This window comes from Notothenia rossii (assembly GCF_949606895.1).
Source record: "Notothenia rossii genome assembly, chromosome: 7".
NCBI classification, from domain to species: domain Eukaryota; kingdom Metazoa; phylum Chordata; class Actinopteri; order Perciformes; family Nototheniidae; genus Notothenia; species Notothenia rossii.
The window spans coordinates 84,504,043-84,531,949 of record NC_136905.1 but is presented as its reverse complement, the minus strand read 5'-3'; the positions used below and the strand labels follow the sequence as shown (position 1 = coordinate 84,531,949).

Sequence of the window (27,907 nt, the reverse complement as noted above, 5' to 3'; positions counted from 1 at the left end):
ACTCAGCGCTTCTTAGATTCAGAGAGGGCAAAAGTGCACACATCCTTTACTCAAGTAGAAGTACAGATACTCGTGTTTAAAAATATTCTGTTAAAAGTAGAAGTACTGACTAAACTTCTTTACTCAAGTGAAAGTAAAGAGGCTTTGAAATGTACTTCAGTAAAAAGTACCCATAACTAGCAGCTGTTTTAAAGAGTACCTGACCTCCCTTTATATTAATAGAACAATAATGTCATTGTTAGCTAATGAATGTTTCCATGGTGACCAACGGCAACATGACAACGTTTTCATTGGTCCCTCTTCTTTAGAGAAGACCAGGAAATGATGGATACACGGATCGTGTTCAAATCAATAGGCACGCAATGACTCTAAATAATAATGATCACGCCACCAAACACACATTCAGACTAAAGGAACCAGCCTGTTTGGAAAATGAGAGAAGTAGAAAGTACAGGTATTTGAGTTCAACATGTAAGAAGTAGAAAGTACAGGTATTTGAGTTCAACATGTAAGAAGTAGAAAGTACAGGTATTTGAGTTCAACATGTGAGAAGTAGAAAGTACAGGTATTTGGGTTCAACATGTAAGATTTAGAAAGTACAGGTATTTGAGTTCAACATGTGAGAAGTAGAAAGTACAGGTATTTGGGTTCAACATGTAAGAAGTAGAAAGTACAGGTATTTGTGTTCAACATGTAAGATTTAGAAAGTACAGGTATTTGAGTTCAACATGTGAGAAGTAGAAAGTACAGGTATTTGAGTTCAACATGTGAGAAGTAGAAAGTACAGGTATTTGTGTTCAACATGTAAGAAGTACAAAGTACAGGTATTTGAGTTCAACATGTAAGAAGTAGAAAGTACAGGTATTTGGGTTCAACATGTAAGAAGTACAAAGTACAGGTATTTGAGTTCAACATGTAAGAAGTAGAAAGTACAGGTATTTGAGTTCAACATGTAAGAAGTAGAAAGTACAGGTATTTGTGTTCAACATGTAAGATTTAGAAAGTACAGGTATTTGAGTTCAACATGTGAGAAGTAGAAAGTACAGGTATTTGAGTTCAACATGTGAGAAGTAGAAAGTACAGGTATTTGAGTTCAACATGTAAGAAGTAGAAAGTACAGGTATTTGTGTTCAACATGTAAGATTTAGAAAGTACAGGTATTTGAGTTCAACATGTGAGAAGTAGAAAGTACAGGTATTTGAGTTCAACATGTGAGAAGTAGAAAGTACAGGTATTTGTGTTCAACATGTAAGATTTAGAAAGTACAGGTATTTGTGTTCAACATGTAAGATTTAGAAAGTACAGGTATTTGTGTTCAACATGTAAGAAGTACAAAGTACAGGTATTTGAGTTCAACATGTAAGAAGTAGAAAGTACAGGTATTTGGGTTCAACATGTAAGAAGTACAAAGTACAGGTATTTGAGTTCAACATGTAAGAAGTAGAAAGTACAGGTATTTGGGTTCAACATGTAAGAAGTACAAAGTACAGGTATTTGTGTTCAACATGTAAGAAGTAGAAAGTACAGGTATTTGAGTTCAACATGTAAGAAGTAGAAAGTACAGGTATTTGTGTTCAACATGTGAGAAGTAGAAAGTACAGGTATTTGTGTTCAACATGTAAGAAGTAGAAAGTACAGGTATTTGAGTTCAACATGTAAGAAGTAGAAAGTACAGGTATTTGTGTTCAACATGTGAGAAGTAGAAAGTACAGGTATTTGAGTTCAACATGTGAGAAGTAGAAAGTACAGGTATTTGAGTTCAACATGTGAGAAGTAGAAAGTACAGGTATTTGAGTTCAACATGTGAGAAGTAGAAAGTACAGGTATTTGTGTTCAACATGTAAGAAGTAGAAAGTAAAAAGTCTTAAGTAGTGGAGTAAAGCACTGATACCAGAAACATGTACTTGAGTACAGTACCAAAGTATTTGACTTCTCACCTCTGGTTATATTACAATAGGTCCTGCAGTTTGTGTTTTAGTGTAATCCCCCCCCCCCCCCCCTCTCCCCTCCTCTCTCTGGGTTATTTTGGGATGTTCTTATCACAGCTGTTGTCTCTTTGGAGGCAGCGAGTCTTCAGACCCTCGACTCTCTTTCTCACCCCGACCCTCACTCGTGGTAAGACCCTGTGGTTCTTCATTTGGGACTTTTACCGTGAACATCCTTACAAAATTACATTAAATCTGTGTTTTACGTGTTTTTTAAACCTATTTTTAATCGTTAAAATTACTAACATGTGTTTGGAGTTGATGTATTTTTCAAGCAATGTTGAAAATGGGTCATTTGTTAACAGATTGGACAGAAAAACTACATTTCACTGGTTCATATTTATGTAAATTCACCAATTTAGCACCAATATGTTCCTCTTTCTCCTACAGTAATTAATTCCTGATTTAATTTATTTTGCGTATGCCGACTTTAATCAAATATTGAGTACATTAGAGGTCACTTGTATATTATTCAGCTTTCTGTACGTACACAGTGACATTGCCGTGTATAAGTGTATATTGGAAATAAATAAATAACTTGCCCATATTAAGAAGTTCCTAAAATAGCAGTTGGTGTGAACAGGTGCCATGTGTTCACAGAGGGAGAGTGCACGTAAACAGGAACAGCCACTCAGACACCATTAAAGGGGCTTTAATCACTCATTTAATCACTTTTCTTGTCAATAATTGAAATACGTTGTTGAATATTAGACTTCATTTGGGCAGAAACAGTGCTTTATGTCAGTAGCAGCTACAGGAACGCATGTAGTGACGCTCCTTCGAAAGAGAATACATATATTTAAAGCTGTTTTAAGTGTGCATGACTAAATTATGCAATGGTTGTTCCTGCTGAGGGTGATTAACAATTATTTAAAATACCATAAATGCTTCAAAACTTGTTGATTTAATATTGTATTTGCATGGTTTAATCAGTTTTTATTAAATGGCAATCTTTTTACTCCCTTTTAATCTGTTACTACTTATTTTTACATTTTTTAAATAATATTTATATTTAATGTTCTATCTTCCCTTGATATGAACAATATTTCTATTAATTTTAATTTATTTTCACCGTTTTAAGAATACATTTATTTTGTAATTAAGAAGTGGTTTATTTTGACCGGTTTGATCGCTTTTGATTAAAAGCCAAAAGTAATTCTACCTTTTAATCTGTTTTAAGATTTTTTAATATTATTTAATCCAATTTTTTATACCCCCTTGATGTGAACAATATTTCTATTAATTTTAATTTATTTCCAGCTTTTTAATAATACATTTATTTGTTCTTACTTTTGTCCTTACATCAACTCTTAATTAAGAATCTTAAAGTGGCTTCTTTTGATGAGTGAAAGATGGGAAACATTACATTTGTTGACTGCAGTGAGAGTTGCAAAATAAATATCGTTGTACTTTGTTTGATGACGATACAGATATGTTCTATTCAGTCCCCTCTGAAGCCCATCTGATGTCTCTCTCCTCACAGTTTACTGTAATGGAGGCTTGTCTCGCCCCCGGGTGTCCGGACCTGGACCTGACGGAGGACCTGGCTCAGCAGCTTGAGGACATCATCAGCACCTACCAGGAGGAGGAGTCGCCCCCTGACCAAAACCAGGAGGAAGGAGAGGAGGTCCCGCCCACAAAGGAGACCCCCGGGTCCCGAAAAGAGCAGAAACTGGAGAAAAAGATGCTGAAAAACCTCGGTGAGAAACCCTGTTAGATCATGTTCAGGTTTCTCTACTTTAAAGAGTCCTCTCCTGCTGATGTTCAGGTGTATATCAGTATGTAGTGTCTCTACTTTAAAGAGTCCTCTCTTGCTGATGTTCAGGTGTATATCAGTATGTAGTGTCTCTACTTTAAAGAGTCCTCACCTGCTGATGTTCAGGTGTATATCAGTATGTAGTGTCTCTACTTTAAAGAGTCCTCACCTGCTGATGTTCAGGTGTATATCAGTATGTAGTGTCTCTACTTTAAAGAGTCCTCTCAAGCTGATATCAGTGCGTAGTGTCTCTACTTTAAAGAGTCCTCTCCTGCTGATGTTCAGGTGTATATGAGTATATAGTGTCTCTACTTTAAAGAGTCCTCTCCTGCTGATGTTCAGGTGTATATCAGTATTTAGTGTCTCTTATTTAAAGAGTCCTCTCCTGCTGATGTTCAGGTGTATATCAGTATGTAGTGTCTCTACTTTAAAGAGTCCTCTCCTGCTGATGTTCAGGTGTATATCAGTATTTAGTGTCTCTTCTTTAAAGAGTCCTCTCCTGCTGATGTTCAGGTGTATATCAGTATGTAGTGTCTCTACTTTAAAGAGTCCTCTCCTGCTGATGTTCAGGTGTATATCAGTATGTAGTGTCTCTACTTTAAAGAGTCCTCTCCTGCTGATGTTCAGGTGTATATCAGTATGTAGTGTCTCTACTTTAAAGAGTCCTCTCCTGCTGATGTTCAGGTGTATATCAGTATGTAGTGTCTCTACTTTAAAGAGTCCTCTCTTGCTGATGTTCAGGTGTATATCAGTATGTAGTGTCTCTACTTTAAAGAGTCCTCACCTGCTGATGTTCAGGTGTATATCAGTATGTAGTGTCTCTACTTTAAAGAGTCCTCACCTGCTGATGTTCAGCTGTATATCAGTATGTAGTGTCTCTACTTTAAAGAGTCCTCTCCTGCTGATGTTCAGGTGTATATCAGTATTTAGTGTCTCTTCTTTAAAGAGTCTTCTCCTAATGATGTTCAGGTGTATATCAGTATGTAGTGTCTCTACTTTAAAGAGTCCTCTCAAGCTGATATCAGTGCGTAGTGTCTCTACTTTAAAGAGTCCTCTCCTGCTGATGTTCAGGTGTATATGAGTATATAGTGTCTCTACTTTAAAGAGTCCTCTCCTGCTGATGTTCAGGTGTATATCAGTATTTAGTGTCTCTTCTTTAAAGAGTCCTCTCCTGCTGATGTTCAGGTGTATATCAGTATGTAGTGTCTCTACTTTAAAGAGTCCTCTCCTGCTGATGTTCAGGTGTATATCAGTATTTAGTGTCTCTTCTTTAAAGAGTCCTCTCCTGCTGATGTTCAGGTGTATATCAGTATGTAGTGTCACTACTTTAAAGAGTCCTCTCCTGCTGATGTTCAGGTGTATATCAGTGTGTAGTGTCTCTACTTTAAAGAGTCCTCTCCTATTGATGCTCAGGTGTATATCAGTATGTAGTGTCTCTACTTTAAAGAGTCCTCTCCTGTTGATGTTCAGGTGTATATCAGTATGTAGTGTCTCTACTTTAAAGAGTCCTCTCCTGTTGATGTTCAGGTGTATATCAGTATGTAGTGTCTCTACTTTAAAGAGGTTATTTCGTGATGTCTGATTGATGTTCTCCAGGGAAGGAAGCCATGCTGCTGATGCAGAGTCTGAACAAACTGAACACTCCTGAGCAGAAGCTGGAGGCCATCATCAAGAAACACGCTGAGCTGGTGAGAACATCCCATAATAACTCACATCAGAAAGAAAGGTACCACTTTACAATAAGACTACCCATACGTCAACACAGGCTCACTATTTGGCAAGATGACTAAGCCTTATATTGCCTAATTAGCGAGAATCAACTCAGTGAGCAACAGATACCAAGGATGCTGGCTGATCAAGGAGACGAAGTAAACTAGGTAGCCAATATAAGGCTTAGCAGTACAGATACATGTGGGCTCACTATTTGGCAAGCAACCAGTCACAGTTGCCCTGTTTATCTCATGTCTTATAAAAGCTTATTAATGATTTATAAAGTGTTCACAACCTAATTAATAAATGAATTACAAACTATTCGTAAACCCTTTATCAGAGTAGTCTTCTTGTGAAGTGATACCGGAAGAAAATACACAACACATGGTGTCATACTTGCCAACCTTTAGACCTCAGAAATCGGGAGCATTTCAAAATGCAAAATTGGGGGGGGGGGGGGGTGCTAGTGGATCGCCGGAGCTGTTAGATTAACACTAACATGCTTATTGTAGTTGTAAGTGCACTGCCTTGCGGCCTGTAGCACCGTCATTGATGGAGCATATGTGTGGGCAGGAAAGGAGTGAGCAGAGAGTAGAGTAGTTTTTGATTCTTGTTCTGTTTTCTGTGACTATCTTCCTCACCCGCTCAGACTTTGAGTTGAGCGCGCTACTAAAGAGACGTGTTACCATGGAAACCAAACAATGTTGTAGCTGTATTAAAGTCCGAGTGGAAACAGTCGTGTGTAAATCTGATTTTGTCAGAAATCGGGAGAAATGCGGGAGAAATATGACCCCGGGAGGAAACCGGGAGAGGGCAATGAAATCGGGAGTGTCCCGCGAAAATCGGGAGGGTTGACAAGTATGGTGGGCTCACTATTTGGCAAGCAACCGGTCACAGTTGCCCTGTTCATTTCATGTCTTATAAAAGCTTATCAATGATTTATAAAGTGTTCACAACCTAATTAATAAATGAATTACAAACTATTCGTAAACCCTTTATCAGAGTAGTCTTCTTGTAAAGTGATACCGGAAGAAAATACACAACACATGGTGTGGCTGTTTTAGTTCCGTCATGCTTTGTGTTTCCTCAAAAACACAAATGGACAAATCCTGCGTTTGGTTGAGAACCGTGTTTCAGAAAGACAAGGATGGTACTGCTGGGAGAGGAGCGTTATAGCTGAAGATGCTGCAGAGGAACAGAACATAACTCTGTAATGTTATATACTGTGTGTTCGCAGCTAGAGGAGCACCGGGGGGAGCAGAAGCAGCTGAAGATGCTGCAGAAGAAGCTCCTGCAGGTGATGAAGGACAAAGATCAGCTGCAGAGCGAACACAGTCGGGCGGTTCTGGCTCGCAGTAAACTGGAGGGACTCTGCCGAGAACTGCAGAGACACAACAAGACCCTGAAGGTAGGAGGAGGCTCAGGGACACACGGCAACAACTCAACATCTGTCCCAGTATCTTAGTCTGATGTCACAATGTGTCTCTCCGTCTGATAGAAGACAAAGTAACTTCAGAGGTAACACTGCAGTGAGATGGAGGCTCTTGTTTTTAGACAAAGCATCATCTGTTTAAAGGTCCCACGTCATGCTTCTCTGGTTCTGACCCGTCCCCTTGTGTTCTGTAGCTTCTGCATGTGAACGGTCTGCAGAGTCTCAAACCCTCAAAGTACAGCCTGTAGGGAGTAACACTCTAACAGAGAGAAGACCTGTCTGTGCTGGACACACACACACACACACACACACACACACACACACACACACACACACACACACACACACACACACACACACACACACACACACACACACACACAGACACACACACACACACACACACACAGACACACACACACACACACACACACACACAGACACACACACACACACAGACACACACACACACACACACACACACACACACACACACACACACACACACACACACACACACACACACACACACTCGGTGGCATGTTGCGAGGAGCGGGACACTGAGCTGTCTCACTGGTGTGGGGTCGGCGAGACACCGCGGAACTCAGGCTGGGCACACACACGAACTCCCAGCCAGGCTGCGGGTGTGTTTCGGGCTGGGTTTTGCTGTGTCTCGCTGTTTCGTAGACGGCCACTGGGCTCAAAGGGGGGGAGGGGGGGGGGGGGGGCAGGAGCTCCAACAAGCCGTGTAGGACAGAGAGTGAATACACATGCTATACAGAGATGCTGTAGGAGAAACCAATGTGAGTTTGGAACATTGAACAATGTAAATCTATTCTAGCAGACCTCAACAATGGAGCTATGATCAGTAGAAATGGCCACGACACGGGCCCTTTAAATCAAAACATCTTATTTTCAGTTGTTTCTCAGATGAAACACATATTTTTCTACATATTTATTAGAAAATCACTTTTAAGATTTCCTGATTCTGGTCAAATCTAGTTCAAAATGAGATTCATCTAAATATCCCTTCCTATTTCAAGAAGTCTTACCTTAAGCTAATGTCCACTTTATTGGCAGATTTAGGATTTATTTCAAGTGAAAACAACTTGTTTTCATTATTGTTTAACTTGTTTTTCGAGCAGCATTTGTTCCACTGCATCTCAACTAATGAATGAGTTAGTATTTAGTCGTAGTCTCGTGTCACACAGAGCAACGATGGTCTGTATCTCATGCTTTATAACACTCCAGTGCAATCCATTCCTCCTGCTTTGCTGTGTCTTATATTAAAGTGAATATCTTTGGACATTGAAACACATCACCTTGCACTCTGAGACACTGGGACGGACATTTCACACATAAAAGCGTTAAAGTATGAAATAATCTGAAGACTAATCCATGTAAGAAATAATCCTGAGTGACCGCAGCGTTTTGAGTCTGGGTATGAGTCTCCTGAAAGACACAGAAAGCTCTTTGTGGTTTAGTTTCAGTCTTTAGAAAGTGCTTAAATCATCAGGTCATATTGAACACTTCACCAAAACATCAGCTGCTGTCTGTTGATACCTTTGTTATCATTCCCCTCCGTTACTCTGAGTCATCGGGAGCTCATTATACAAGTGTGGTCTTTTCTTAACTAAGTGAAGACACTCCTCTGAAAGGGTTGTAATGTGAGCTGGCTGAGTGAGACGTCGGGGGGGTCGAACACATGTCGTCTCTACGAGGAGACTGCAGCTGCCAACAAACATCAAGCATCTCAAACTCAGGATCTAAACTCAGAGAATCATGTTGTTGTTGTTGTTGTTCAACGAAACACATACAAGATGTTGTTTTGAAAGCATCAGATATAAAACATTGGAAAGAGTCACATACATCTGTTTGTGTTGGATGCATATTTAAGGTATATTTGTTCTTACCGTGCTTAGACGCTGCAGAGTAATACATAATAATAATAATAATAATAATAATAATAATAATAATAATAATAATAATAATTATAATAATAATAATAATAATACATTTCATTTAACGCGCCTTTCATGACAATCCAAGGACACCGTACAATTTGTCAAATATTCTAAAAGGCAAAAGCAACAGAGCAAGATAAATCCACAAACATACCATTATGGAGAAGACAATTCAAGTGGACACAACGGATAGGGACAGGTTATTCAGGGGACACAGATGATAGGGACAGGTTATTCAGGGGACACAGGTGATAGGGACAGGTTATTCAGGGGACACAGGTTATAGGGACAGGTTATTCAGGGGACACAGATGATAGGGACAGGTTATTCAGGGGACACAGATGATAGGGACAGGTTATTCAGGGGACATAGATGATAGGGACAGGCTATTCAGGGGACACAGGTGATAGGGACAGGTTATTCAGGGGACACAGGTGATAGGGACAGGTTATTCAGGGGACACAGATGATAGGGACAGGTTATTCAGGGGACATAGATGATAGGGACAGGCTATTCAGGGGACACAGGTGATAGGGACAGGTTATTCAGGGGACACAGGTGATAGGGACAGGTTATTCAGGGGACACAGGTGATAGGGACAGGTTATTCAGGGGACAGAGGTGATAGGGACAGGTTATTCACGGGACAGGTGATATAGGGACAGGTTATTCAGGGGACACAGGTTATAGGGACAGGTTATTCAGGGGACACAGGTGATAGGGACAGATTATTCAGGGGACACAGGTGATAGGGACAGGTTATTCAGGGGACACAGGTGATAGGGACAGGTTATTCAGGGGACAGGTTATTCAGGGGACACAGGTGATAGGGACAGGTTATTCAGGGGACACAGGTGATAGGGACAGGTTATTCAGGGGACACAGGTGATAGGGACAGGTTATTCAGGGAACACAGGTGATAGGGACAGGTTATTCAGGGGACACAGGTGATAGGGACAGGCTATTCAGGGGACACAGCTGATAGGGAGCACTACAGTGAGTAGGCTGATCTGAGTCTGACAGTCTGTCATCCGTAGGCCTACTTGCCAACCTTTACACCTCAGAAATCGGGAGCATTTCAAAATGCAAAATGGCGGGGGGGGGGGATGCTAGTGGATCGCCGGAGCTGTTAGATTAACATTAACATGCTTATTGTAGTTGTAAGTGCACTGCCTTGCGGCCTGTAGCACCATCCTTGATGGAGCATATGTGTGGGCTGGACCTGGAGGAGTGAGCAGAGAGTGGAGTAGTAGTTGTCGATTCTTGTTCTGTTTTCTGTGAATATCTTCCTCACCCTCCGAGACTTTCAGTTGCGCGCGCTACTAAAGAGACGTGTTACCATGGAAACCAAACAATGGTGTAGCTGTATTAAAGTCCGAGTGGAAACAGTCGTGTGTAAATAATAGGTGTAAATCTGATTTTACCAGAAATCGCGAGAAATCGGGAGAAATATGACCCCGGGAGGAAACCGGGAGAGGGCAATGAAATCGGGAGAGGGCAATGAAATCGGGAGGGTTGACAAGTATGCTGTCATCACAGATAGTTTAGTTTGAAATGCACCATATATTAAAGTGATCACTTCTTCCCTCTCAGGAGGAGACGCTGCAGCGCTGCCGGGAGGACGACCTGAAGAGGAAGGAGATCACGACGCACTTCCAGGGGACGCTGGGCGAGATCCAGGCGCAGATCGAGGAGCACAGCGGCAGGAACACCAAACTCTGCGAGGAGAACGGCTCGCTGGCCGAGAAACTGAAAGGCCTCATCACTCAGTACGACCAGCGGGAGGCGGTGAGCGAGGAAACACAGCCACATGTTTGACTCATCCAAATGCTAACATGTAGGCCCCTTTAACTGAACTCCACCACAGCTCACTCGATGGGGTAAAGTACACGTTAGAGTTAAGACTGTTTAGAGGGCCATTTGGAATTTAATGTAAGTCCAACTCTAAAATTAGCTAAATGGAAAATATCATTAATTACTTTCTACATGTTTCCATTTTTCATTAACGTCAAACATGACTTTTGGGTCTTACAGTTTGGATACTGATCTGCATGACTTTTGGTCAGTGGTGTAAGGTAACGGAGTAGATGTAATCAAGTACTGTACTTAAATACAACTCTCTGGTACTTGTACTTTACTTGAGTATTTCCATTTATCCTACTGTGTACTTCTACTCCACTTCAGTTCAGAGGTACATGGTGTACTTCTACTCCACTACATGTATTTAATCCCTTTAGTTACTTCTCAGATGTGGATGAATGATGTGAAATATAATCAAGTGTTAAATCAGACTTTAGTTCCACCTGGAGTAAATCCACCAGCTACCCTGCAGTATACAAAGTCATTCAGACTAGCTGCACCTTTACCAGCTTTGAGAACACTTTGATGATCAATCATTATAAAACATATCATATCTATTATTCTGAAATGGACCAATCAAACAATGACTACTTTTACTGTCGCTACTTTCACTATATCTAACAACTGTTTTGTATTGATTGCATTCAAATCCTACATTTGATCTTAATCTGCATGTAAAAAAGGGCTTTATGCACATCTGCTTTTACATGTATTACCTTCAGTATTTGATATCCATGATGTTCCTCTGCTTGTGCTTCAGAACCTGGAGAAGGTTTTCAAACACAGAGACCTGAAGCAGAAGCTGGTGGAGACGAAGCTGACGCAGAGCTACGCAATCCTGAAGGAGACGGAGGACAAGCACAAGCTGGAGAGAGAGCTCGTACGTTTACTCCTCAGTTATTACAATATATCCCTCATTGCTCATCTCTTACATGTTCATACAAATGCTAGAGATGGATGGATGGATAGATAGATAGATAGATAGATAGATAGATAGATAGATAGATAGATAGATAGATAGATAGATAGATAGATAGATAGATAGATAGATAGATAGACAGATATATAGATGGATAGATGGATGAATGGATAGATGGATGGATATATAGATGGATAGATGGATGGATGGATATATAGATGGATAGATAGGTAGATGGACAGATAGATAGATATATAGATAGATAGGTGGATGGATGAATGGATAGATGGATGGATATATAGATGGATAGATAGATAGATAGGTAGATGGACAGATAGGTAGATAGACAGATAGATGGATGGATGGATGGATGGATGGATGGATAGATAGACAGATAGATAGATGGATGGATGGATGGATAGATAGGTAGATAGATAGATAGATGGATGGATGGATGGATGGATGGATAGGTAGATAGACAGAGAGATAGATGGATGGATGGATGGATGGATAGGTAGATAGACAGATAGATAGATGGATGGATGGATGGATAGATAGGTAGATAGACAGATAGATAGATGGATGGATGGATGGATGGATGGATGGATGGATGGATGGATAGATAGATAGGTAGATAGACAGATAGATAGGTGGATGGATGAATGGATGGATGGATGGATGGATGGATGGATGGATAGATAGGTAGATAGACAGATAGATAGATGGATGGATGGATGGATAGATAGGTAGATAGACAGATAGATAGATGGATGGATGGATGGATGGATGGATAGATAGGTAGATAGACAGATAGATAGGTGGATGGATGAATGGATGGATGGATGAATGGATAGATGGATAGATAGGTAGATAGACAGATAGATAGATGGATGGATGGATGGATGGATAGGTAGATAGACAGATAGATAGATGGATGGATGGATGGATAGATAGGTAGATAGACAGAGAGATAGATGGATGGATGGATGGATGGATAGGTAGATAGACAGATAGATAGATGGATGGATGGATGGATAGATAGGTAGATAGACAGATAGATAGATGGATGGATGGATGGATGGATGGATGGATGGATGGATGGATAGATAGGTAGATAGACAGATAGATAGGTGGATGGATGAATGGATGGATGGATGAATGGATAGATGGATAGATAGGTAGATAGACAGATAGATAGATGGATGGATGGATGGATAGATAGGTAGATAGACAGATAGATAGATGGATGGATGGATGGATGGATGGATGGATGGATGGATGGATGGATGGATGGATGGATGGATGGATGGATAGATAGGTAGATAGACAGATAGATAGGTGGATGGATGAATGGATAGATGGATAGATATCTTATCTTAAACTCTTCTGATTGGTCCACAGCTTATGACACAGATGGCAGCGTTTAAATCCAAAGTGAAGACGATGAGGGAGCAGGAGGCGGACATGAAGATACAGGTAAAGGAGCAGTGCATCATGGGTAATACAAATACAAGTACTTTGTTACTGTACTTAAGTACATTTTTCTGGTATCAGTACTTTACTCCACTACTTATCTTTCTGACCACTTTTTACTTTGACTTCTCACATGTTGAACTCAAATACCTGTACTTTCTACTTCTTACATGTTGAACACAAATACCTGTACTTTCTACTTCTTACATGTTGAACCCAAATACCTGTACTTTCTACTTCTTACATGTTGAACTCAAATACCTGTACTTTCTACTTCTTACATGTTGAACCCAAATACCTGTACTTTCTACTTCTTACATGTTGAACACAAATACCTGTACTTTCTACTTCTTACATGTTGAACTCAAATACCTGTACTTTCTACTTCTTACATGTTGAACTCAAATACCTGTACTTTCTACTTCTCACATGTTGAACCCAAATACCTGTACTTTCTACTTCTTACATGTTGAACTCAAATACCTGTACTTTCTACTTCTTACATGTTGAACTCAAATACCTGTACTTTCTACTTCTTACATGTTGAACTCAAATACCTGTACTTTCTACTTCTTACATGTTGAACTCAAATACCTGTACTTTCTACTTCTTACATGTTGAACCCAAATACCTGTACTTTCTACTTCTTACATGTTGAACTCAAATACCTGTACTTTCTACTTCTCACATGTTGAACTCAAATACCTGTACTTTCTACTTCTCACATGTTGAACCCAAATACCTGTACTTTCTACTTCTTACATGTTGAACTCAAATACCTGTACTTTCTACTTCTCACATGTTGAACTCAAATACCTGTACTTTCTACTTCTCACATGTTGAACCCAAATACCTGTACTTTCTACTTCTTACATGTTGAACCCAAATACCTGTACTTTCTACTTCTTACATGTTGAACACAAATACCTGTACTTTCTACTTCTTACATGTTGAACACAAATACCTGTACTTTCTACTTCTTACATGTTGAACTCAAATACCTGTACTTTCTACTTCTTACATGTTGAACTCAAATACCTGTACTTTCTACTTCTTACATGTTGAATACAAATACCTGTACTTTCTACTTCTTACATGTTGAACACAAATACCTGTACTTTCTACTTCTCACATGTTGAACACAAATACCTGTACTTTCTACTTCTTACATGTTGAACTCAAATACCTGTACTTTCTACTTCTCACATGTTGAACACAAATACCTGTACTTTCTACTTCTCACATGTTGAACACAAATACCTGTACTTTCTACTTCTTACATGTTGAACTCAAATACCTGTACTTTCTACTTCTTACATGTTGAACACAAATACCTGTACTTTCTACTTCTTACATGTTGAACACAAATACCTGTACTTTCTACTTCTTACATGTTGAACCCAAATACCTGTACTTTCTACTTCTTACATGTTGAACACAAATACCTGTACTTTCTACTTCTTACATGTTGAACTCAAATACCTGTACTTTCTACTTCTTACATGTTGAACTCAAATACCTTTACTTTCTACTTCTTACATGTTGAACTCAAATACCTGTACTTTCTACTTCTTACATGTTGAACTCAAATACCTGTACTTTCTACTTCTCACATGTTGAACTCAAATACCTGTACTTTCTACTTCTCACATGTTGAACTCAAATACCTGTACTTTCTACTTCTCACATGTTGAACACAAATACCTGTACTTTCTACTTCTTACATGTTGAACTCAAATACCTGTACTTTCTACTTCTCACATGTTGAACTCAAATACCTGTACTTTCTACTTCTCACATGTTGAACACAAATACCTGTACTTTCTACTTCTTACATGTTGAACTCAAATACCTGTACTTTCTACTTCTTACATGTTGAACTCAAATACCTGTACTTTCTACTTCTTACATGTTGAACTCAAATACCTGTACTTTCTACTTCTTACATGTTGAACTCAAATACCTGTACTTTCTACTTCTTACATGTTGAACTCAAATACCTGTACTTTCTACTTCTTACATGTTGAACACAAATACCTGTACTTTCTACTTCTTACATGTTGAACTCAAATACCTGTACTTTCTACTTCTCTCATTTTCCAAACAGGCTGGTTCCTTTAGTCTGAATGTGTGTTTGGTGGCGTGATCATTATTATTTAGAGTCATTGCGTGCCTATTGATTTGAACACGATCCGTGTATCCATCATTTCCTGGTCTTCTCTAAAGAAGAGGGACCAATGGAAACGTTGTCATGTTGCCGTTGGTCACCATGGAAACATTCATTAGCTAACAATGACATTATTGTTCTATTAATATAAAGGGAGGTCAGGTACTCTTTAAAACAGCTGCTAGTTATGGGTACTTTTTACTGAAGTACATTTCAAAGCCTCTTTACTTTGACTTGAGTAAAGAAGTTTAGTCAGTACTTCTACTTTCACCAGAGTATTTTTAAACACGAGTATCTGTACTTCTACTTGAGTACAGGATGAGTGGACTGTTGCCCTCTCTGGTGATACATGCCTGTCTGGATGTTTGTTTCATGTTTTTAATTTCACATTTTCCTCCTCAGCTGGCGATGTACTCGGAGAAGTTCGATGAGTTTCAGGGAACCGTGTCGAAGAGCAACAGCGTGTACAGCGGCTTCAAACTGGACATGGACAAAGTGAGAGGCTTTTCTATCCATCCATCCATCTATCCATCCATCTATCTATCTATCTATCTATCCATCCATCCATCCATCCATCCATCCATCTATCTCTGTGTTTTCATGTTATAATTGATGTTCTGTTGTAGATGGCGAAGAAGATGAAGAAACTGGATAAAGAGTGCCAGTCGTGGAAGAGTCGCTTCGACAACTGCAACAAGGGCCTGGTGGAGATGGTGAACGACGTAAGAAACATCTATATTTACTTATGTATATGAAAATGTTTCCAACTTTAATTAATTGTATATTTTTGAAAAGTGGGCACACATGAATACCGTGATATATATTTGTACATATATATTTAATTAGTACAATATATGACAAGCACAAGTTTAATTCATGCTCTAACTTCTCCTGCATGTCCCTCCTCCTCTCCACAGAAAAGCATCAAGGAGAAGGAGTTTGATCTGGTCCTGGTGAAGAACCAGAAGCTGGAGAACCTGTGTCGGGCTCTGCAGGAGGAGAGGAGGAGCTCTTCTGTCAAAGTGCAGGAGGCAGGAAGTGCTCCCCAATCCACGGAGAAGGAAACACCGCAGGAGGAGGTCCAAGGCGTCCAAGAGGTCAAGAACCATTATACTTATCACCGCAATAAACCGTATTTAATTTAGTCTAAATGTATATTATTTAATCTCATATTCTATTCTTGTACATATCCTATTCTATTGACATGTATATAGACTTCTTGCACTATTTTTTATTTGTGTATTTTATTATATATGCTGCATTGTTGGAGGAGCTCAGGTTAGAAGAATGTCATTGCCATTTCTACTCTTTGGCTGCTGAGCATCTGATGATAACACCTTTGAATCTTTGAAACAGGAGGTCCAGAAACAGGAAGTCCAGAAACAAGAAGTCCAGAAACAGGAAGTCCAGAAACAAGAAATCCAGAAACAGGAAGTCCAGAAACAAGAGGTCCAGAAACACGAAGCTGAAACTCTGCTGAGCAAAGAGAGAAATAAACTCAAAGCAGAGCAGAGCCGCCTGCAGGAAATCTTCCTCATCTCTCATACCATCCCCACAGAGACTGACAGCCAATCACAGGAGCTCCCTGAGGAGGAGGAGGCGGGGCTAAGGGAGGAAGAGGAGCACAAGAAGGAGGAAGAAGGCCAAGTTCAGAGAGACCTGGAGATGCAGTCTGTGGATTAATGTGGAGAATATAAATGTGTGAGATTCATATCAATAAAAATAAACAAAAACAACTCTCTTTGTGTTTGTGTTTGATCCAGAGGCCTGTACGACGAAGCAGGATGTTCTCTTAGCGGCTAACTTCAGGGAAACTCTGGGTTTCCGGTCCTACGAAGCTGTTTCTCTTTTTAGCAGGCTAGATCTCCATGGTAACTGATGCTGAGCGGCTAACCTGCCCCGGAGCAGGTTAGGTTGCAGGCTAAGAGCTCAACTCAGTGAAAGCACTGCCTGCTGACCAATCAGAGCTCAGTGTGCGGAGTTTAAAGCGATCAAGTCATATTACAGGAGAAAGGAAATACAGAAAAGCTGCCGTTGCAGAAAAGACGGCCGGCAGAAATCAGCGACTGTGTGAACGTGAACATTAATAGAATATCACCTCCCATCTTCAGAGCAATCTGACTATTAGAACATTAGCGTTAAGAAAGCTTACTTAAATATCTGCCACAACATAAGTAACCGGATCAGAGTAACATTAAGTACAGTCCGCGGCATATCACATCATAATGTATCATCTCCTTATCTGAGTCAGCTGAGCCGTATCTGGCCGTGCAACACTCACAGTGTCACATACTGGATGCAGAAGGATTATTTGAAGCAACACATTAAGTTGAGGAAACACTCGAGTCAAATGTAATGAAAGTCAGATGGTGTCTTAGACGGGGCAGTGATATCATAAACCTGTTCATGTACGCATTCAAACACTTGTTCTTCTGTGTTGTTGATCTGTAATGTTACAGTGTTACGTTGATTTGTTAGTCCTTCTCGGTCAAATACTTTGCGCACGGACCAATTTCCAAATCTTTGGCGGAAATCGCGCTCTATTTAAGGCGGGGCCTCGCATATGACGCACACCTGCACACCTGTTAGCTGTTCCACCATTCTTCGTTTCCAGAGGCTAGGAAGGATTCTTGCTTCGCTTCTGAAGGACCTGACTCGGAAGACATGCATGTCCTACCATAAGCGTCCTCGACATTGAGAAACACCCTGACATTATACCTGCACTGTGAATAAACCATCTATTCAACACCTTATGCACATTTCAGAAATGTGAGCTTGATACATGCACAACGCATTTCAGTGGTTTTGTGTTAGAAAATAAATGCAACCAATCAGATCTTGTTTTGGGTCTCTGGGTAGAATACCCTGCAACAAGGTATTCTATATCCTTGATAGAATGCCCTGGCCCTCACACTGAATGAGAGCGTACGTCTGGATTGACAGTTTGATCAACCAATCATATATTGATTTGTAGCCAGGCGTATTCTTTCAGAGTCTAGAAGGCCCGTTAGTTCAGTGGAGAGAGACTCTGGCCGTTTCTCAATCTCGAGGATGCTGGCTTGGTAGTCGCATACTTCCAAGTCACTCCCTTCAGAAACGAAGCAAGTATGCTTCCAAGCCACGGCTTCGGAAAACGAAGAAGAATGGAACAGGCTAACAAGTGTGCCACTCTCTCTAACGGTTTCAACATAAACTGTACCGAAAATAAATACCTCACGATGTCTTTCTAATTATGAACTTGCTTTACTTTCACGGAACACATTTTTGGTGATAACAAATTTAACAAAGTAACTTATTTACCAACACATGTTCTACGCCACTACATACTGGCCGTTTCTCAATCTCGAGGAAACTGGCTTCCAAGCCAATATTTCATAGATGCTACGTCATCGAGTGCCGCCAAAGGACTGTTCCAATCTCCAGCATACTTGGAATTCCACTGAGGCCGCGTCCTTGGTTTGGGGGTAATTTCGAGGCTGCACATGGTTAGACTTCGCGTCCTTCAAATCCCCACAATGCTTTGCACACGGACCAATTTCCCCAAATCTGTGGCGGAAAATCTAAGGCGAGGCCTCTCCTATGACGCACACCTGCACACTTGCTAACCTGTTCCACTCTTCGTTTTCCGAATGCCAGGAAGGATTCTTGCCTAGTTTCTGTAGCAAGTGACTCGGAAGACATGTGCTACCAAGCAAGCATACTCGTGATTGAGAAACGGCCAGAGGATCTATGAATGCGACGAAGCAATTCATTTGCCGTTTTATTGTCTTTAACGTTGAAATGACAAGTGCAACAGGTGAAGATGATGGTGTTGTGAGTACCCTTTTCAAAACGAACATTCAGTGAAAAGACGGACATTATAACGGCGGGGAGGGGGGGGGTGTCTACAGAAGGTCCGGTTGTGATAGACACGGTTCGCCACTGAAAAAAATAGAGGGACGATAACTCAAATATGAGATTTCAAAGGTCTTTTATTTTGAAACTGAACATCAGAAGGACCTGATATATTCTCTGAGTGCCCATTTCAGCTTTAAACCTCAAGAGTGCTGAAAATCATTATCATTTGGGTTCAGTCAATGAAAAACTAAGCTGAGAAGACAAGACAAGAAGGCACTCAACTTCTTTCTCAACAAAAAGAAAAGTAAGGACCTTTTATTCTGAAAAACGCAAATACACCCCCAACTATTTAGCACTATAAGCACTTTATAAAACTTTAATACATGTTTTGTACACATTATAATGCTGTAGTAGTACAGTATTTGGTGGCAGTTATAACTTCTTATAATGTTTGTATACTATAAATATTACTCTGTAGGGTATTCTATCTGTATTTAATTCATTTAAGTTATACACAAGCCTCCATTCAACTTTATTAAATGCTTATATACTGCTTGTAAATGCTGGGAGTTTTAAGTTCCATAATTACTTTTCTTTCCCTTTCATTGTGAGACTTGAACACAGCAGCCACTAGAAAGGGCTGTAATGTGAGTGGTTTCACCAGCAGGGGGCAGCAGAGTGATGCAAAACACAGGACAATAATCACAGAGAAACAGTCTTCCCACAGGAAGTAAACAAACCTCAGAACATATCTTGAGATATCAGGACAATTCACACAGTCCAGGGAATGTTACAAATAATATTTCATAAATCACACAGTAGCATAAAAAGGTGACGTAAGCATTCAGCACGTAAGCCAAGGTGCATCAAAAAATAGTGGCTCACGGTCTGTACATCCCTGAAAACGCTCACGGTTCACATGAGCAACAATAAGAATAATAATCCATAACACAACAACAACAGCAACAACAACAACAACAACAACAACAGCCTGTTTCAAGTCTCTCACAATTTCAGTAAAATGGCAGTGACGCTGAGACAGAGATTGACTTCAAAAACCTTGTTGATCCTGGATATAAACAAACAAAATAGACCCTATGCCACCTGTCCCTCGACGGTTTTAAACAACAGCAGCTTCCCCTCAGGTGATTTGAAACAAACAGGAAGCATTATGTCCACTTGCTCGTAACGTGAACTGATGCATTTCCTTTAAAAAAGGCCTGAAAGTGACGTCTGGACAGAGGTGGGAAGTAGTGGACTTTGTTACTGTACTTAAGTACATCTTTCTGGTATCAGTACTTTACTCCACTACTTATTTTTCTGACTACTTTTTACTTTCACTTCGTACATGTTGAACACAAATACCTGTACTTTCTACTTCTTACATGTTGAACTCAAATACCTGTACTTTCTACTTCTTACATGTTGAACCCAAATACCTGTACTTTCTACTTCTCACATGTTGAACTCAAATACCTGTACTTTCTACTTCTTACATGTTGAACTCAAATACCTGTACTTTCTACTTCTCACATGTTGAACCCAAATACCTGTACTTTCTACTTCTTACATGTTGAACTCAAATACCTGTACTTTCTACTTCTCACATGTTGAACTCAAATACCTGTACTTTCTACTTCTTACATGTTGAACTCAAATACCTGTACTTTCTACTTCTTACATGTTGAACCCAAATACCTGTACTTTCTACTTCTCACATGTTGAACTCAAATACCTGTACTTTCTACTTCTTACATGTTGAACTCAAATACCTGTACTTTCTACTTCTCACATGTTGAACCCAAATACCTGTACTTTCTACTTCTTACATGTTGAACTCAAATACCTGTACTTTCTACTTCTCACATGTTGAACTCAAATACCTGTACTTTCTACTTCTCACATGTTGAACCCAAATACCTGTACTTTCTACTTCTTACATGTTGAACTCAAATACCTGTACTTTCTACTTCTCACATGTTGAACTCAAATACCTGTACTTTCTACTTCTTACATGTTGAACTCAAATACCTGTACTTTCTACTTCTTACATGTTGAACTCAAATACCTGTACTTTCTACTTCTCACATGTTGAACTCAAATACCTGTACTTTCTACTTCTTACATGTTGAACACAAATACCTGTACTTTCTACTTCTCACATGTTGAACTCAAATACCTGTACTTTCTACTTCTTACATGTTGAACACAAATACCTGTACTTTCTACTTCTTACATGTTGAACACAAATACCTGTACTTTCTACTTCTCTCATTTCCCAAACAGGCTGGTTCCTTTAGTCTGAATGTGTGTTTGGTGGCGTGATCATTATTATTTAGAGTCATTGCGTGCCTATTGATTTGAAGACGATCCGTGTATCCATAATTTCCTGGTCTTCTCTAAAGAAGAGGGACCAATGGAAACGTTGTCATGTTGCCGTTGGTCACCATGGAAACATTCATTAGCTAACAATGACATTATTGTTCTATTAATATAAAGGGAGGTCAGGTACTCTTTAAAACAACTGCTAGTTATGGGTACTTTTTACTGAAGTACATTTCAAAGCCTCTTTACTTTGACTCGAGTAAAGAAGTTTAGTCAGTACTTCTACTTTCACCATTTTTAAACACGAGTATCTGTACTTCTACTTGAGGATGTGTGTACTTTTGCCCTCTCTGATTGGAGGATCATCCGTTGTCATCCAGGTTGTATAGAAGCACCTGGTGGTTCGGGGTGATTCCTGGACAGGCTCCCAGGCTGTAAAGGCATCCGGACGACGGGTAAAACGGCACCAATTTGTACTTCTGAAGCTCCTCCAGACCAAACGCTGGAGAGCAACAATCCATCACCAGCACTTTGACCCTCTTCCTGTCCGGGTAAAACAACCTCCTCTCTCCTATCACCTCCTCTTCTTCCTCCTCCTGTTCTTCTACCTCTTCCTCGTCTTCCTCCTCCTCTTCCTCCAGTTCTTCCTCTTCATGGTGGATCTTCCTCAGCAGGTTGTTGATGAGGACGGAGCGCCTCAGGTAGGCTTCAGGGTCCTCCAGAAACCTCAGTTTCTCCAGGGAAAGCTTCAGGATGCAGCTCCGATCCTCCTGCAGTATCAGGAGAGGACTCTTTAAAGTAGGGACACTACATACTGATATACACCTGAACATCAGCAGGAGAGGACTCTTTAAAGTAGAGACACTACATACTGATATACACCTGAACATCAGCAGGAGAGGACTCTTTAAAGTAGAGACACTACATACTGATATACACCTGAACATCAGCAGGAGAGGACTCTTTAAAGTAGAGACACTACATACTGATATACACCTGAACATCAGCAGGAGAGGACTCTTTAAAGTAGAGACACTACATACTGATATACACCTGAACATCAGCAGGAGAGGACTCTTTAAAGTAGAGACACTACATACTGATATACACCTGAACATCAGCAGGAGAGGCCTCTTTAAAGTAGAGACACTACATACTGATATACACCTGAACATCAGCAGGAGAGGACTCTTTAAAGTAGAGACACTACATACTGATATACACCTGAACATCAGCAGGAGAGGACTCTTTAAAGTAGAGACACTACATACTGATATACACCTGAACATCAGCAGGAGAGGACTCTTTAAAGTAGAGACACTACATACTGATATACACCTGAACATCAGCAGGAGAGGACTCTTTAAAGTAGAGACACTACATACTGACATACACCTGAACATCAGCAGGAGAGGACTCTTTACAGTAGAGACACTACATACTGATATACACCTGAACATCAGCAGGAGAGGACTCTTTAAAGTAGAGACACTACATACTGATATACACCTGAACATCAGCAGGAGAGGACTCTTTAAAGTAGAGACACTACAAACTGATATACACCTGAACATCAGCAGGAGAGGACTCTTTAAAGTAGACACTACATACTGATATACACCTGAACATCAGCAGGAGAGGACTCTTTAAAGTAGAGACACTACATACTGATATACACCTGAACATCAGCAGAAGAGGACTCTTTAAAGTAGAGACACTACATACTGATATACACCTGAACATCAGCAGGAGAGGACTCTTTAAAGTAGAGACACTACATACTGATATACACCTGAACATCAGCAGGAGAGGACTCTTTAAAGTAGAGACACTACATACTGATATACACCTGAACATCAGCAGGAGAGGACTCTTTAAAGTAGAGACACTACATACTGATATACACCTGAACATCAGCAGGAGAGGACTCTTTAAAGTAGAGACACTACATACTGATATACACCTGAACATCAGCAGGAGAGGACTCTTTAAAGTAGAGACACTACATACTGATATACAACTGAACATCAGCAGGAGAGGACTCTTTAAAGTAGAGACACTACATACTGATATACACCTGAACATCAGCAGGAGAGGACTCTTTAAAGTAGAGACACTACATACTGATATACACCTGAACATCAGCAGGAGAGGACTCTTTAAAGTAGAGACACTACATACTGATATACACCTGAACATCAGCAGGAGAGGACTCTTTAAAGTAGAGACACTACATACTGATATACACCTGAACATCAGCAGGAGAGGACTCTTTAAAGTAGAGACACTACTGTCTTGAACATAGAGGATTCGTCTGCATCAAAGCAGAGAATGGAGAATCGTTATTATTTACTTTTGCAATGAGAGACTGAAAGTCCAGGAAAAGGATGTAATGGCACGAAGAGAGAAGATGCTCAGGGTTATAAACAGAAAGGCAACACACACAGAAATGTAAAGAAAACCGACACTATGCAAAGATGACAAACACTTGAGATGGCTCAAGGATGAAACCACATCAAATCACGGGCTTTAAGAAACACATGAATAGTGAAAGGACATTCTGATCAGGACATACTTTTTGAAAATATCCATGTAGGCCTCTGTGTAAATCCTCCTCCTCCGCATATTTCCTCTTGAAGTAAGCAACTTTCGACGTTGTTGAATGGGTTTGTTTCTCTCACAGGGAAGGGGCTGCTGGAGGAAACGGAAAACAGACATTAGAACTTAACAGAGGGGGAAACCCTTTTCTTACCCAACAACACAATTCAAACATGTGCTGAGCCCATGACTCAAAGCGCTTTACAAATACACATTACATATACAGATCATAGATACATGTAATGCTCATCTACTGTGGACAATACCCACAGGAGCAAACTCGGGTGAAGTGTCTTGCCCAAGGACACAACGGCCTGAAGCAGTTGGGCGGGAGCGGGTTTCGAACTCGAGTTCCCCAACACCCCCTTGATCTGATGATCAAACGCACAGATCACTGCGCCACCCGTCCCATGATAATGAGGTTGGAGAGAATTAGGATATTTGAGGCTTCTGTATTTCATATTTACAACATTCAATCAATTGAGATGAATACAGATTACCAGAGACTATTCGAAGCCACATTTTAGAGTTAAACAGCTTGAGTAGCATATTTAAACGTATTGTTTTGGTTCTTACAGCCTTTAGCTGTACAGTAACATTGGGTGGAGACCAAACCTGAGCTAAAAGCATTAAAGATGATGGTTTTTTTGTGTCTGTTGGATGTGTCAAATATGCCACTAGTTCTCAAATGTACGCTATTTTAACTTTGGCGTGATAATATGTCGAAAGCAGCTTGTTGCATGGACACAATATTACATGTACGTGTGCTATAGGGCCATCAAACCGCCTGCTTCCATCACCATGAAACCAGTCGTGGTGCCTGGATGATTACATGAGTCACTGGGAGTCAACGAGGTGACAGAAAGGAGCTCTGATTACCTGCTGAAGATCCACAGATGATGCTCAGCTGCTGAATCACTGCCTCTTCACTGATATATACCTCCACATCTCCTGGAGGAGAGGAGGAGGAGGAGGAGGAGGAGGAGGAGGAGGAGGAACAATAAATCATTTTATCATGAAGGAAGTAAACCATCTTTCAGAGCTGCTCACCTGTAATTGGATATTTTCTTTGTTTAACCCTTAGATGCATAAGTGGGTCTTTTTGGTTTTCTTGAAGTATCTTTGTAATTACATTTTTTTTATCATTTCATATTCCAGCTATTCCTCAAAAAACATATTTTGGATATCATGCCATTCACATTTTAAATTAAAATTGTATACATTTTAAGAAATTGTATTTTTTGTATTAGTACCCCGAGCTTCCATAAGTGGGTCAAAAATGACCCGCATGCATTTTCTATGGAATTTCGTTTTTTTTTCAAAATGTAAAAAAAATGGCTACAATTATAAATAGTGAAAAATGAAATATAAAATATTTCTAGTGTGAACCAAAATAGTGATTTTTCTGAACCAAAATGACACAAATGGCATAAAAACACATGTTATTCTAATAGGGGTCCTTTTTGACCCACTTATGGAAGAGTAGGGTCCAGTCACTCGGGCATCAAAGGGTTAAACCTCCATTTTTGGATTTAAAATCACCTTTCTACATACTGGATGTGCAAACATGATCTTTTAGTCCTTCTTTTTGGGATCAATCGTGAAAACCAATCATAAAATCTTCTACGTTGTTACTTATCGATATCTGATAACGCCCATTTGAACCCTTGATAGCATTTTAACCAGGTGCTGTCTTATTGAAATACGTTTTATATTCAAACCAGCCTGACGATAATGCCGACATGTTTTTGGTGTAAAGCCGTTATCAAAGGATACATTTGAAGAAACATCAAACAAAAAACCCATTATCAGAAGAAGAAAGGCCACCTTCAAAACGAGAATGAAACAAAAATCAATCAAATACATGTAAATAAAATGTTATAACATGAAAACTAAAATTGAAATGGATCAAAAATGAATAAAATAATATGAACGTTCATTTTTTGTATGAAATGTGATTATTAAATGTCAATATATCTGCAATTAATTTTAAGGATTTCCACATTAAAACACTCTGTAAGCACTGCTATATTACATCCTGGGTTGATCCTTTATTATTTATAAAGCAGTCTTTGAAAAAAAGAAATCTGTTTTCCTTGCAAGCTCAGTAAGATTCAAGAAAGAGGAGGAGGAGGAGGAGAGATAAGAGGGCAGTGTGTGTGTGTGTGTGTGTGTGTGTGTGTGTGTGTTCGTGTGTGTGCGTGCGTGTGTGTGTGTGTGTGTGTGTGTGTGCGTGCGTGTGTGTGTGTGTGTTATTTAAAATGCCATAAATCAATCATAAACACAGAGTGGGAAGCTTTTTCGTTCTCGCCAGCTTTCCCTGAAGCTGCTGCAGTGACTCAGTTTAACAACCGACTGCTGAGTAGAATGATGCATGAGAGAGGGATGCGTGGGAAGTGTGTGTGTGTGTGTGTGTGTGTGTGTGTGTGTGTGTGTGTGTGTGTGTGTGTGTGTGTGTGTGTGTGTGTGTGTGTGTGTGTGTGTGTGTGTGTGTGTGTGTGTGTGCGTGCGTGCGTGCGTGTGTGATACTCAGATACTCTGCAGGGTAAAACAGCTGAATTATAACCAAACATGTTCATTTAACGTACTTTTCCAAAAATAGCACTTTTTAGCCCTGTTTTGACACGTGCAGCAATAATGCATTATATAGTTATATATTACATTATTATGATTATAAAGACACTTTTATTAACCAATAGAAGAACTCTCAATCTCTCAGTTTATCTGCAAAATATCTCATTTGCAGTCCTGAGATTTACTTGTAAAAATGATGTATTCCTTTTAATTTAGGACAAATGTCGTTTAAAAATATATTAGTATGGAGAATTATGCACATATATTATGTTTTTCTTCAGTTTGCATGTTATTTTCATTTGATCTCACTTCTAAATCTCACTGTCTTCTGACCTATTCTCCTGTTTTTTGTGATTTCCTTCTTTCTTCATCCACGTTTGAAAGCTAAACTTGTCCAATGCGCAGTTTCAAAAAGAGAGTATAGCTGCTGTTTGAAATGCAAAGTGCACCTCCATTAAATCCATCAGATATCCGAGCTTCTTACCTATGATTCAGCCCGGCAGCAGGTCAGTTAATCCCAGTTTTAAAGCCTCTCTTTCTCCGGTAAAATGCTCCGCTATTCGGCGACGAATCCACCGTTCTCACGCCGACTCACAGACGCTCTTTACCGGCCTGAAATCAGTCGCTTTCTCGGTCCCTGCAGACACTTCCAGCTCCGGAGCTCCAGAAGGGGGTGAGACGCCTCCTAAAATATCCCGTTCACACACACACACACACACACACACACACACACACACACACACACACACACACACACACACACACACACACACACACACACACACACACACACACACACACACACACACACACACACACACACACACACACACACACACACACACACACACACACACACACACACACACACACACACACACACACACACACACACACACACACACACACACACACACACACACACACACACACACACACACACACACACACCTCTCTTTGCGTGCGTCCTGATTGGTCCTCTCGGAGGCAGATGTTTCCTGTTGCTAGGAGACTGAGTAAGCACAATGATGACGCTCCAGATTTCATCCTGCGTCTCTTCGGAGGAGGAAGAACAAAACAAACGAAACATGGGTTGTTTCTTTGTTTTGTTTGTTTTGTTTGAGGACATCTGATTCAAGATTCAAGGATTCCAGGCATTTATTGCCATTTGTACATAGCTACAGCGTAGTTATGACAATTACATCTACGCTCCTCCAACAGTGCAACACAATCAAACAGATCAAATAGTGCAAGTAAATACAAATAAAATATAATAATAATAATAATAATACATTACATTTATATAGC

The 27,907-nt window shown here is 40.1% G+C and overlaps 2 protein-coding genes across 2 annotated transcripts; one reads left to right on the top strand and one right to left on the bottom strand.

Annotated features, from left to right (window-relative positions):
* The first annotated feature begins 1,990 nt into the window (after nt 1-1,990).
* On the top strand, nt 1,991-17,001 carry txlnbb (taxilin beta b). Its single transcript, XM_079691451.1, has 11 exons — nt 1,991-2,115; nt 3,469-3,685; nt 5,338-5,429; nt 6,689-6,859; nt 10,440-10,634; nt 11,467-11,586; nt 13,027-13,101; nt 15,668-15,760; nt 15,892-15,987; nt 16,183-16,362; nt 16,622-17,001. Exons 2-11 carry the CDS (start codon nt 3,478-3,480, stop codon nt 16,946-16,948), a joined length of 1,557 nt encoding a protein of 518 aa, XP_079547577.1. The 5' UTR covers nt 1,991-2,115; nt 3,469-3,477; the 3' UTR covers nt 16,949-17,001.
* A 4,423-nt stretch (nt 17,002-21,424) lies between these two features.
* On the bottom strand, nt 21,425-27,646 carry LOC307046510 (uncharacterized protein; the record flags this gene model as incomplete). Its single annotated transcript, XM_079692878.1, has 2 exons — nt 21,425-22,197; nt 27,551-27,646. The coding sequence occupies 2 exons, from the start codon at nt 27,644-27,646 to the stop codon at nt 21,790-21,792; spliced, it is 504 nt and encodes a 167-aa protein (XP_079549004.1). The 3' UTR covers nt 21,425-21,789.
* Between the last annotated feature and the right edge of the window lie 261 nt (nt 27,647-27,907).

Bases quoted from the DNA above. Each gene is read 5' to 3' on its own strand.
- txlnbb (XM_079691451.1), top strand. From the start codon at position 3,478: ATGGAGGCTTGTCTCGCCCCCGGGTGTCCGGACCTGGACCTGACGGAG. The intron at 3,686-5,337 runs GTGAGAAACCCT...GATGTTCTCCAG, and splicing joins AAAGATGCTGAAAAACCTCG to GGAAGGAAGCCATGCTGCTG. The intron at 11,587-13,026 runs GTACGTTTACTC...ATTGGTCCACAG, and splicing joins ACAAGCTGGAGAGAGAGCTC to CTTATGACACAGATGGCAGC.